The 13,115-nt window shown below is 38.6% G+C and overlaps 1 protein-coding gene across 8 annotated transcripts in view; it reads left to right on the plus strand.

Moving 5' to 3' along the window:
* NOSTRIN (nitric oxide synthase trafficking) overlaps positions 1 to 9,000 on the plus strand; it is a 57,716-nt gene extending 48,716 nt beyond the window's left edge. For 5 of the 8 annotated variants that reach the window (XM_082465055.1, XM_082465057.1, XM_082465059.1 and 2 more), the window contains 5 exons: positions 525 to 613; positions 3,433 to 3,558; positions 4,491 to 4,605; positions 5,784 to 5,873; positions 8,791 to 9,000. In XM_082465055.1, the coding sequence (XP_082321181.1) occupies positions 525 to 613; positions 3,433 to 3,558; positions 4,491 to 4,605; positions 5,784 to 5,873; positions 8,791 to 8,927 (557 nt within the window). In that variant the 3' untranslated portion in view covers positions 8,928 to 9,000. The other 3 variants (XM_082465056.1, XM_082465058.1, XM_082465062.1) reach the window with 3 other exon arrangements.
* Positions 9,001 to 13,115: the final 4,115 nt, after the last annotated feature.

The following is a 13,115-nucleotide window of genomic DNA, read 5'->3' on the forward strand; positions in this document are numbered from 1 at the left end:
AAGTCATTCAAATTAAATCCTATACTTAGAGGTTAGGTATGTGAGAATGTGAAGCAGCTCTAAAGTGTTACGGGTAATAAAAACAACTCCGCTTTTATGATCGTGATATGTAGAGCTTATTTTATGTGGACCAGAGAACACTGATGCAATGTAATACTTGATAGGAAATCCAAGAGAGCAAAATGTTTAGAAATGTAAACATCAGCAGAGGAGAGCTTAACATGGGGGTAAATGTTAGGAATCCACCACGGAATGGGTCAACAAGGAGGATGCAAAAGCTCATCTTGAAAAATAACAATCAAGACTCCTTAAGCACCAGCATTTCTCGAATCCCATTAAATGAAGGTACAGGTCACCCATTCAGTAAAATTTAGTGACAACTACACACAGAAACAGCCCCAGCCATTTGGCAAATGCTCCCGGCATCACTTCTGGGCTCAGGCTCCCTCCGAGTATAACCACCTGCCAGTTGTGTCCCACTAGGACCAGAGGAACAGTGACTGACAGCCTTATTTCACTTTCAGGCCTGGAACGAATGCTGAAGGCATACTCCAGCCACTCCTCCTTCTCAGACACAGAGAGCCAAAAAAGCACAGCAGCCTTAATGGACGAGGTAAACATTTGCAGAGTGCAGTTTCCTAGATTTAAGGATGAAGGAGCTATTTTGGGAATGCTTGTTTTCTGGACCATTTGACCTCTGTTTGCCTTTCCTTTCTCATGACATAGAACAGTCTAGTCAGAGAGCTTGTACGCTCAGCTCCTTGACAAGTGGTTTGAGGAATCTGGAAAAATCCAGCTACTTAGAAATGTTTGATTTAGTGTCCTCCCAGGGGGGAAAAAAAAAAGTGCCTAAAATAGAATTTCCCCAAATAGAATCATTCATTTAAGGTCTGAAGACCATGTGTACTTTACCCCAGTTAACAGATGTGACCAAAAACACAGGGTCTGCATTCAGAGAGGCCTGCATCTAGCTCTGCCTTTTACAGGGACCTGGGACAAGTTTAGTTTTCTCATCTTTAAAGTGGGGGTGTTGCTACCTAAGGGGTTTTGTGAGGATGATGAATTATTTAGAAAATGCTAGCACAGGGCACAGAGGAGAACTGAAATCCTGGTAATCATCATTGAGATGCTGTTTTCCATTCATCCTTGAGCTCACATCAGGGTCTTCCGAGTGTAACAGGGGAAAGGAGAGATGTGGCCGCACAGAAGGAAGATGGCCGACTGGGGAGTGAGGCAAGAGCTTCCAGGGAAACAAGGGAAAAAACTTCAGAGGCCAAGGTTGTTTTGAAGGAAAGGGACATACTGTCGGTGGAGGGCAGCGAGAGGCACCTCCGGGCCTTTTTGCTGAAAGGCTGGACCGCGGCAGCCCAGAGACATTTGTTGGGATTGGTGGGCAATGCAGCCTCTTCAGAAGAACCCACATTATAAGGGCAGTTAGTAAAGGCCCATGAATTTTAAACAGGAATAAAAATGAACAGATACTATGACCTATGTGTACAAGATACAGGGTTTCTGCTGTGATTGGAGAGGAAGTTGACTGCGGTTAATCTGAGAAGAATTCAGGAAGAGATCAAATTTTTATCAATGTTTTGAAGGATCCAGGAAGCTGAACCAGCTTTCCTTACCTTGCACATAGCCTAAACAACTCTCTTGTAAAAGTAGGTACCTAATAATTCTGTCCAAATGAGCAATTTCAATAGTTCTTTGGTAAAAGTAGACAGATGCAGCCAGGTACAGTTTATCTGTTTTTTAGCAGTGGCTTCCTTTAATGGAGGTGGTGTTGCAGAAATAAACCTGACACTTTCTGTGAAAAGACAGGCCTGAATTCTGTTCACTTGGGAACAGAGGTCTAATATCCTTGCAGTGACATATGGCTACAATTTTTATAAAATTATAAAACAGACTGTTAGACGTTTTCTGTGACAGCATAAAATGTTTAGTTAATTAATTCGATGTAAATGATATTTACCAAAAGAAAGTCATATGGAGCATTTTATGATGGCATTAAGATTTAAGTTTATTTCTTTGGGTTCTTGCATAAAATTTTGTCGTTGACATAGAACACGTTATTAAGATCATCTTGGTACACAACTGGCCTGATTCACACAGTGGAGGATGCAAGATGGGAGATGATCTGACCCCTGAATTTATGGTGTTTATGATCTAGTGATGGAGCAAATAAGAACCTTCAAATAGTAGGTGCCAAATATCCATGTAATTCGGTCACGCACCTCTGCCTCTAATGGAAGGAAACTCGTGACAGTGGTAGACTGATTTTATGTTACGCAGAGAAGGCTTCTTGCAGGGAGAAGCTCTGTTTCACAGAAATTCTTCCTAATTCATTGGCTCTTGGTCCTTGAAGTGCTATATTTGAAGCAAGAATGTTGGCAAGCCATATTCTCTGAGAAGTTGTTGTGGAAACTGGAGGTATTTAGAGCAGATATTGTCTTTGGATACCGGAAGCAGCACCACAGAGCAGAGAGACTTGATCTGTGATGTTCTCAAGTGCAGACTAGATCTACGGCTAGGAGCTAGTGGGGAGCTTTTGATTTCATCCTAGCTGAGCCTGCCCACGATGCAGTGGATTGTTCCAAGGATTAGAGCCCTTCCCCATCGATTGGAGGTGTTTGGTCCATGGCTGTGACCCCCTGGCCGGGATGTTAGGATTAGGAACCCCCAGGCTGGAGGTGTGGAAAAGAGAGAGAAGATTGGATAAGCAGACCCCTTCCAATATTTAGATTCTGTGATTTGATTTACAACTTGACAGAGAAGTCATTATAAAGTTTCTAGCTCAAGGTCAAATCAGAACAGGAGAGACTAGGGGAATAACTTTAGTTTCACTCTTTATTTTTATATTCAAATACCCCAGAATATGGTTTCAAGTTTCCAGAAGTGTTACTGCAGACTTTCCGGGTAATATAAGAAGACCTCACCTCTTCAAGAAACAATAATCATCAACAACAAAACCCTGACTCACATCATTTTAGTTTGATTCTATTGATAAGATGTTCACTTCTGTTCTTTATGTTAAGTGCCCATGGCACCATTGCCTTTCTTCAAAGCCTTCCGAAAGCCTACCTTCTACCATCAACACTTATTATTTTCTACCTCATTCCTCAGCAGAAATTCGAGTAAAGCGATTCATTGCCACAAAATGCTGAGTAATGTACCTATCAAGGTTTCTGGTTTACCTTATTTACAAGGGTCTAGAATACAACACACTCAACAACTAAGGCTTTCCTCTAGACTGCTTAAAGTGTCCATTGTTTTTCTCTTCAGCATTTTCTGCATATGAGTTGCAAATGAGTTGAATGTGTATTTTTCTGGACCTCTTTGTCATTTTGGAAGTTATCCTGATATCCCTTTACCCACCCAGTTGTGCCTCAAAATTTTCTAGACGTTTACTCATATGGTCAAATGATGTATCCACAGAATAACTTGAAACTAAACCTTTTGCAAGCAAACGCCTATAAACTGTCATCCGTCTTAGCAGAACTTGAGCAAAGACCTCAACCCAACCATGTCTGTAGTAACTCCATCTTCAAGTGGAAAGAAAAGGTAAGCATTTAAGAGGTTGGCTATAATTTCTTGACTGGGCTTGCTGGGTGGAATGGCTTAAAGCAGCAACAGGCCAAAAAAACTGTTACGAATTATATATGCCATATGCTCAAATCCCCAGTTGCACAATTTTAAGATAGATTTATTTAATTATTTTTTGAGCACAGTAACAAGAGCTAAACACAAATGAATACATGCTTTGTATTCATATGTAAATTAATGAGTTAAAAACACTTTGGGTTCCTTCTTCCTTCTCATTCTTCTCACTTCATCCTTTGAACGTGCTGTTATAGTAAAATTTCTATTAAATCAAAATCTTAGTATTCATACAGACCTAAATTGTAAGATTTTGTGATATGCAGTAGTCTCATCCATTTAACATAGTACATAATGTAGATAATGCTTGTGCACAATTTAAAAAATTCACACACATGAATTTTCCCAGTGTTACACTCTAGGAATTAATGAGCATGTGAATATACACGGGTAGCTGTTTTCCATTTCCTACAAGAAGAAGGAGCTGTAACCACCTTGTGATGAAGGGACAGTTTTCTTTCTAAGAGACTCAAGCTCTAAAAGGGTCTCAGTCATTTACACAGAGTCATGATCATTTCACTTGCTTTAAAACCAAGTTGAATTTGTAGAAGTAATGCTGTAAATGTTACTATTTGGCCTAGGGGTACAGGTCAGAATTGCAAACACAGGCTATAAAATATAGTAATTGTCTAATTCTGAAAATATTAAGGTCTCAGAAACAAGAACGTGCTAGAGTAGGGTTTAGGAATGTATCGAATTTTTTCTTTATACCCTCCTCCCAACAATTGAAAAACAAATTCCTGAGGAAAACAGCTGCAGAATAGTTACTTTTCCCAAATACTTTTGATGACAATGTTGTTAAAAATGACTTTTTTTTTTTTTAACTATTCAAACAGCAGCAGACACATAGTTCTGTAAAAATTTCTCGGCCTTTTCTGACAAAGAGATTAGAGAATGTTGTGAGCAGGTCATCTTCTGGTGGGCAGAGAATTCCAAGTTCTTCATCTACAGGTAATCTCATGCCCAGAATCTGGGGCTGGGTCCTATCAGTAAAGCACATTGCCAAAATTATATTTTATTTTCAGAGCCACATTGACATAAATCGGCTGAAAGAAATTTACGTTTCAATTAGGACTGATTAATTTGTTAAAATGTGTAGCTTTTAACTACAAGCTAAAATGTAGTTAGCTTGTGTGCAAGCTAACTGTGCAAATGTCATCCAAAAGGTGGGAAGGACTCAAGAAGATTGGAGGGTTGGGAAAAGAATTCTCTAATATGAGAAGGTACCTCCAGTCACTGGCGTCCATGTTATTCAGACAGCCTGCAATTTGCTGCCCACACACTCAGCCTGGAATCACTGGGAGGACTCTACAGCTTTCTCTCCACAGCCTCCTCCAAACTGCCATGCAAATCCCAACCTCTTTTCAGGAAACACGGTGACCCCAAGGCCTACCCGCCCCCTGTGTTCAGCCACCTGACTTTAGTCATTTTCCATCCACACCCCACTGCCTTTTACCTTTCAACACACACACACACACACACACACACACACACACACATACATACACACACACATACATGCAAGCACCTGTCATTATCCGTCACTGTTCAACTATAGTTACCATAACATTGACTCTCTAGGTTCTTAATTAGAACTTGGCAAAAAAGTTTCAATCCAACCCAGGCCATTGTAGTCCACATGGTATGTTAAAGACTCGTGGTTGCATCGTTTGAGAAACAGTTCCCTAAGTACCTGGGGATGATGGAGGAAGCGCCTGCTCCAAGTGTCTCCTATCTATTCCTGATTGGCAAAACTGGTGCTGGTTTTCCAAAACGTGAATACAGTTACCACACAGCGTAGCTAACGGATGTTGATTAAGTTCACGTGGGAAACAATTTAAAATTGTCATCATTATTATTACTACTACAGTAACTTTTTGTCCAGACTTACTTTCTATGTTACAGCTTTTGATTATGTAATATACACAGCTCATCCACATAGTATGTACATCAGAAATGGTTACTGAATCAAAGAATGAATGTTATGTACAATTATAAACTTTCCTTTTGGGAAGATTTCAATATATTTAAGCTGTGCACTACACGGCTGAAAAACTAGACCACTTCCCACCATGTTCATCTTGCCTACTGACCCAGCATTAGTCATTATAACTTGATCCAACTTTCAGCCTCCGGTGTGACCCAGCTCGGCAATGGTCTTTGCAAGGCCTTATATTCTTTTCAAGCCAGGCAAGATGATGAATTGAATTTGGAAAAAGGTAAGAATCATTCTCAAATAGTTGAATTGCCTTTCCCATGTTGAAATTTTTAACTTGAATAAAACTCTTGTCTTAGCCTTAAAAGTTATTACCAGGTCATGCATTCATAGCCTGGCTGTTATCAGACTAAGTTCAAATCTATTATTTGACTGACTACTTACTCTTTGGTTTCTCCTTCCCTCTTAGATGTTTGCTGAAGAACAAAGATAAATAAATAAATAATTTCAGCTTGTCTTAAAAACAAGGATATGTATTACTATATGTATTACTCTCAACCAAATGGGTATCTCTTATATATATATTAATTTTTTATCAAAGTGTAATTGATTTGCAATGTGTTATTTTCAGGTGTATGGCACGGTGGTTCAGTTACATATATATGTATATATTTATGTGTGTATATATGTATAGATATATATACGCATGTATATAAGTATACATATATATATATACACACACATACATGTTCTTTTTCAGATTCTTTTCCATTATAGGCTATTACAAGATATTGAATATAATTCCCTGTGCTATACAGTAGGTCCTTGTTGTTTATCTCTTTTATATATAGTAGTGTGTATATGTTAATCCCAAATTCCTAATTTATCCCACCCCCCCTTCCCCTTCGGTAACCATAAAATTGTTTTCTATGGAAAAAAAAAAGTTATTACCAGGTCAAAGCAGTTCAGGTTTATAATCACCCTTCTTAGAAGATAAAGCACATCAAAAAGAAAGCTCATATGATAAAAATAGCTAACACATATTTGGTGTTTACTAGGTGCCAGACATTGCTGCAAACACATTGTCCAATTTAATATTCCTAAAAACCGTTTGAGGTTGGTATTATTTATGCCCATTTTATGACTGAGGCGACTGAGGCACAGAAAAGTTAAGTACTTTGGCTAAAGTCACCAGCAGTAGTGGCACAGGATTTGGACTCAGAAAGTCGTGCTCTTAATCACAGTGCTCCATTGGGGTAGAATGTCAGTAATGGAAAGTTATCAGAGAGGTAGCCCCACCTTTTTCCTTTTCAGAAAGTTACTCATACAAGAATGTGAAGTGACTTCCTCTCATGGCTTAGTCTAAGTGCCAGTTCTAGAACCTGGGTCAAAGGACTCCCAGCTTAATATTTCTCCCACTTTTCTCTCAAAAAAGGGTTTTATGACCAATTAAAGGAATCAGACCCCCTTCTTTGTGTCACAGATTTTGGTTTAACATGGAAAGGTTATTATATAATGGATGGTGTAGACCCCAAGATTATTAAACAAGATAAAGTCACCAGCCTCAACTTTCTCTGTGTGTCCAATTAGCAACCACATTTGGATGTTAAGCTAAGGCAGGGATCTGGAAATGAAATGGTTAGTGAGAAAGAACTGTGTCATCATAGGAGAAAATTTATATTCCATGACCAGGACATGGTGCCCAGAACCAACAGAAAGTTGAGATGGATTTTGCAGCCAAACAACAGGGATACCACGTATTTGCTATTGGTTCATAGGTGCTTCCTTTTCAGTTTGCCAGTCAGAGTTCTCCAGGCAGTTACTTTTCCTTGTAGCTCAGACATAAGTAAAGACAAGAAAAAAGGAAAGTAGACTCTCTCCTGCATGCATCTTAAATCAATGTTGCCTTTAATTTAAAAGTTTTAAGTGTTGTTATAGAAGTCAGTTCGTTACTCATCATGACATCCTAAGGCTACCTACACCAGTGAGTAAATGAAATGCAGTATTCCCACCTTCCATATGAATTAAAATACATTTCCCAGATGCCACCTAGAACCCAGGGTCCTGAGTCTGAGTTACATAGTTAACACAAGTTGATCATCTTGTCTTCAGTTCTCTGTTGGTTGCAAAGCCTACTTATACATTATATCCTAAGTGGGTTCTTTAAATGGAACGAGACGTTCGTTGGAGGCTTAGGGAAGCTGGCGATAAAATTTTAAGTTATTCGTTTGAATTCCGATAGTAGGCTGTGTAAGTCTACTGACCTGAGAGAACTCATTAGACAGAGACCTTCTTAGACTGAGAATGATCTCCTGCAAGAATAAATAGTGATGTGACTGACTAAGGAGAGGTAGAAGGGGGATTAACGGTCTCCTTTGCCTCAGAAAGAAAATTACTGGGGAGAAGAATGAAAGAAAGAAAGACTGAAAATGACCTCATGATGATGCTAAAGATCAAGTAGCTCTTGGATCCTGAAGGAAGTGGATATTTCCACTTTGATGTACAGGAAGCAGCCAGAGAGAAAGGACTCTCTCTTACAAGACAGGGAATAATGTATTTTTTTTCTTTTTAATAGAGAATTAGAGAAGAGCCATGGGTTTCCTAGGAATTCTGTTTATTTGAATCACTGCTTTAAAGGAGTATTGTCCTCAAATTGATATTCTATTCAAATGATCTACATTGTTGAATGGGGAGTTATATTGTCATGCAAAGCTGTGAGCTGGAACTTCGGACTCTGAAGCTGGCTCATATAATGGAGAGAAGCTGCCTCGATCTAAAGAAAAGTCTGGTAGCTGAGACATACTCTCAGTAGTCAACATACCAAACTATTTTGGCCACCAACATGAGGAACCCTTAAAGCACAGACACCAAGAAAGAGCTTGGGGATGACCCATCACCTCCATCCAAAGTGAGCCAGGCAGCACGAGGACACAGGCTCCAAAGCGATTTTGTTTTCAATCAAACTATTTTATGGCACAACTTGTCCATTACCTTAGTCTTTTTAATATTCTCTGCATTCTGCCTGCTTCGTGCAGAGGTGGTCAATAAATTTTGCTTCATCTGAATCACATGCAGAAAAATGCTGCTACCAAGTAACTCCTTGAAAGCAGGATCTCCTTAAAAACTGTCTTACTGATCAGGCTCGGGCACGTGCTTAAGTGCAGAAACCCACTTGTCTAACTATATGTGCATTTTCACAGGTGACATTGTGACTATACACAAGAAGAAAGATGAAGGATGGTGGTTTGGTTCTTTAAAGGGAAAAAAAGGCCATTTTCCTGCTGCTTATGTGGAGGAACTCCCTTCAACTGCCGGGGCCACATCTTCACAAGCATAAGCAAGATTCTGAAGGCATCGCCTTACACTCTGTAAATTATACAATGTGGTGCAAATAAAGGCGAAAGCTGTGATCTTCTGTCTTTCTAACTGGGTGATGGGGTCCTACCTGCATGTCGCAGTGCTTTGCACTTAGTTCTTTGAAACAGAGTCAGAAGATTGAGAGTAAAAGGAGGTGGGAAAGAGGCCTGATGGCTCCTAGAGTTTTCTAAGAGACCCTAGAGATAACCTAATACAGCCTCTGCTCACAGAGAGAGAGAAGACTGAGTCCAGGGCAGTTCAGCCTTAAGTCAGATAGTCTTCTGGTAGCACAACAACAGAGATTAGGACACAGATGTCTTTTTTCCTGGGGTCTTGGGTGGAAATAGCCACAGCAGGCCCACCAGAGGTCAAGCAGTGTCAGGGAGACGGGGAAGAATACAGATCAAGTCCAAGAAGAAGAGCTTAGCAGAGACAGGCAGGCAAGGAACCAGTGAGATGATAGACCCAGGTTAAGGACGTTAGAATAAAGGATCAGGAGCCAAGGCAAAGAGGCGGCGTGGTCGGAAGAGAGGGTGGCAGACAAGGACCATATACCAGGCAGAGGATTTCCGGGTAGAATGGAGTACCATCCTGAGCCAATGACCTTCTGAGGTACCCTCTACCCACAACCAGAACTGCTCTTAGAGTGAGGTCAAGTGTGAGCCAGAGATGGCTGGGGATCAGAGGATAAGAGCAAGGCAGAGAGGAAAACGTTAGGAAGGAGACAGTGCCAGAAACTTTATGCCTCCTTGCCCAGTTGGAAACTTCATACACCAATTCAGAAACCAGGAATTCTGCACTTCCCTTCCAGGTCATGATGAAAGGAATACCCTAAGCAACTTCCTAGTGAAAGACACTTTAAGTGCTAATGAGTTTCTAGTTTGGGTGGAAAGTTCTAGAAACTAGCATTTACTGTCCAAATGGAAAATTTAGAGAGATTTATGCTGCTTCCCCAAATGTCCTATAACGGGAAAAGGTTGTGAATGAGAGAGAGCAGACCCCAAACGCTTCCCAAGGGGAACATTTTAGAATGAAGAGAAGTGGTACAGCAGCATCTTCCAGAAAATGACCCAAGTCAGTCTGGAGACCACACTCTCCATTGAATGGAAGGTCAACGTATTGATGATACATGTGGGCAGATTTACTTTTGTGCCAAATAGACAGTCTGGCATTAAAGGAGTAATTAAAACCCAGTCTATTACTCTCCTGCCCCCTACCTCTGTTTATTTTTTTTAACTTGTCAAATTTTATATTTTCACAAAGGAAATTTTCAAACCAAGGTACATATAATTTTTTATACTCTGCACCATTACACTCCTATAGCAGGATATAACTAACAAACACATAGAGATATTTATAGATACAGATATCAGACCCGAAGGAGCTCAAGTAAAATTTGTTATGTGAGACATAACTTACAGCCTAGAAGAACAGATCAGAAGTTTTAACGTCATCCTTAATGGTGTATTAATGAAGACTTTCCACACGTAGAAAGTAGGCTGAATAACAGGCCATTAGACCATGAACAGAGATTTTGAGTTTATATTTCCTCTTCATCTGACTTCTTTCCATTAAGCCTTGATGGATAAAAAATTGTATAGCAATTGACTGTAGCCTACACTCGATCATTTGTATAGAGAAAGTGATGATAATGGGGGTTGGGCCCTGAAACTCTTTGGAAGTAATTTTCAAAGAAAGGGGCCTCTCCTCTTCATAAAGCAGTTTTACTTTGTAAACACATAAATGGTTTTCCTGGTTTAAAATGTTGCTGCAAATCCTTTTTGCATCTGTGATATGTAATTTTTAAACTTCAAAGAAATACTATAGTCTTAAACCAAATAAAAATACAAATATTGTTGGGGATAACAGACTTGGATATCTTCTTAGAAGGGCAAGAACTTTCTGGCAGGACAGGTATGGATGCTACGCCTTAGATTTAGGTAAAAATTAAGTGCATACTGGGAAGACTAATGATGTGCCCAAGTCTTCCACAGAGAATAAAATAATTTTTAATATGAATACTTTTAAACTTCTAATTGGGCTTTCATAATTATATTCCACTAGGCAGTTTTCATACGTCAGGAAGTTTTTAGCAACATTAACAACCTGAAATATAGGCAGTAGAGGTCTGAGCCAGATTTTCACTAAAAATATCAAAAGCATTACTCTGTCTTCTTTCAGGTAGAGTAAAAGCTTACTATCCATTATCCTGTCAACCAGAAAGATCAATTTCTTTTTTTTTTGCATTTTCAATTACTTATAATAATTAATATTCACAATGAATATTATGATCCATTTGGATCCATCAAAAAGTAATATGATATTCAGTTTAGGTTAAAGTAAATTTTATTGTACAGTATCATAAGGCTTTAACTGATTAGTAATTCGAGCATAATGTAACTTTGTTCCAGCTTCCAAGAAAAAGTCTCTCCTCCCCCAAAGTCTTGATGGCCTTGGGGGTAATCAGCCTAATTTGGAGAATCAAAATAACAACACATTCCATTGTCTGTGGCAATGTTAATAGGAAAAATGTCTAACCCAGGGAAGATGGGCCTGGGGGCAGGGGATCACGAGAAGGTGGGATTTTGAAGGGTGAATAGAAGTTACCATACAGAGTGGTTGGGGCAGTATCACTCTGTCACTTCAATACTAAAAAGACAATGAGCCCTTTTCCTCAAAGAGTCCTTAGTCTCTCTTCTGAAAGGGAAACAGATGGGTAAACACAATATACTGTGATAAGTGCTATAATAGGAGTATATCAAGAAGGTTATGAGAACATTTAGGAGGGGCATTAATTAGGATAAAGGAAGTCGGGGAAAGTCCAAACTGAGCAGGAGTCAGGCAAGTGAGAAGGGTGAGGTGAACGCTATGGGCAGATAAGAAAGTGCTGCATGTAACCCCTGGAAAATACACATGTAAAAAACTGATTACATACGAGGCCGCAAAGTAAGACTCTAGAAATTGTGTGACCACAATGTAAGCTAGAAATCATTAAGAAAAGGTTAAGTGAAAAAACCCTGTGTGTTTGGAGAACACATATGTATGTGTCCCTGCACACAAACGCACATGTGCACACACACATTCTAAATAACACATGGACAAAAAAATCAATCTTAATGGAAAATTTTAAATGTTAGAAATAAAAAATAAGAAAGTTACTATGTATTAAAACCTGTAGTTTCAGGAAAGCAGCTTAAAAAAAGTACTATAAGAAAAAGGAGAAAGGCTAAAATTAATGAATTAAGCATCCTAATTATGAATTTATGAAAACATCAGAAACAACCTAAAGCAAATAAAATATCAGAAATTAATGAAATACAAGACAAAATAAGGGGTTGAACAAAGCTATCCATTGGTTCTTTGAAAGGATTAATCAACTGAGCAAACCTCTAGCAAAGTTAAGAAAGGCATAAATATTACTTCTAAGAAAAAAGTAGACATACTACAGATGCAGTAGATATCAAAAACTAAAATTATATATTATCGACAACTTTATACCAATTAATTGGCAAAAAATGTCAGCAAAAGAGATAAATTTCTCAAAAACGTATGCCTTATCAAAACTCAGGAAGAAATAGAATAACTGAATAATTCAGTAACTATTAAAAAAATTTAACGAGCGTTTTTCTAAAAACATCTTCCTACAAAGAAAACACAGGCCCACATAGCTTTATATGTGAGTTCAAAAACAGAAAGTCTTATTCAAACTTTTTCAGGAAATAGAAAAAAAGGAACACATCTCAACTATTTTCAAGGGTCTAGGACCTAGGATAACTGTGACTCCAACATCCCATGAAGTTTATACAAAGGAAAATTAAAAGCCAATCTAATTCATGGCTATGGATGTAAAAATTTAAAACAAACGTTTCACAAACTGAATCCAACATTATTAAAAACAAAACAAAACAAAAAAGATTGCACACCATGACTAAGTTGGATTTATTCTAGGAAGGCAAGTTTAATTCAACTTCTTTTTTAAGTCTATTTAATATAAATCACCTCATTAGCAGATACAAGACGAAAATCTATATAGATACAGAAAAACATGATAAAATTCAACAAACATTCATGATAATTACTTTTAGTTAACTGAAAATAGAAGAAAACTTTCTTGGCCTGGTCAACAAAAAAGAAAACAGCAAGTTTGGGAAACTACACATAGTGCAGT

The sequence above is a fragment of the Balaenoptera physalus genome (genome assembly GCF_965194825.1).
Source record: "Balaenoptera physalus genome assembly, chromosome: 6".
NCBI classification, from domain to species: Eukaryota; Metazoa; Chordata; class Mammalia; order Artiodactyla; family Balaenopteridae; genus Balaenoptera; species Balaenoptera physalus.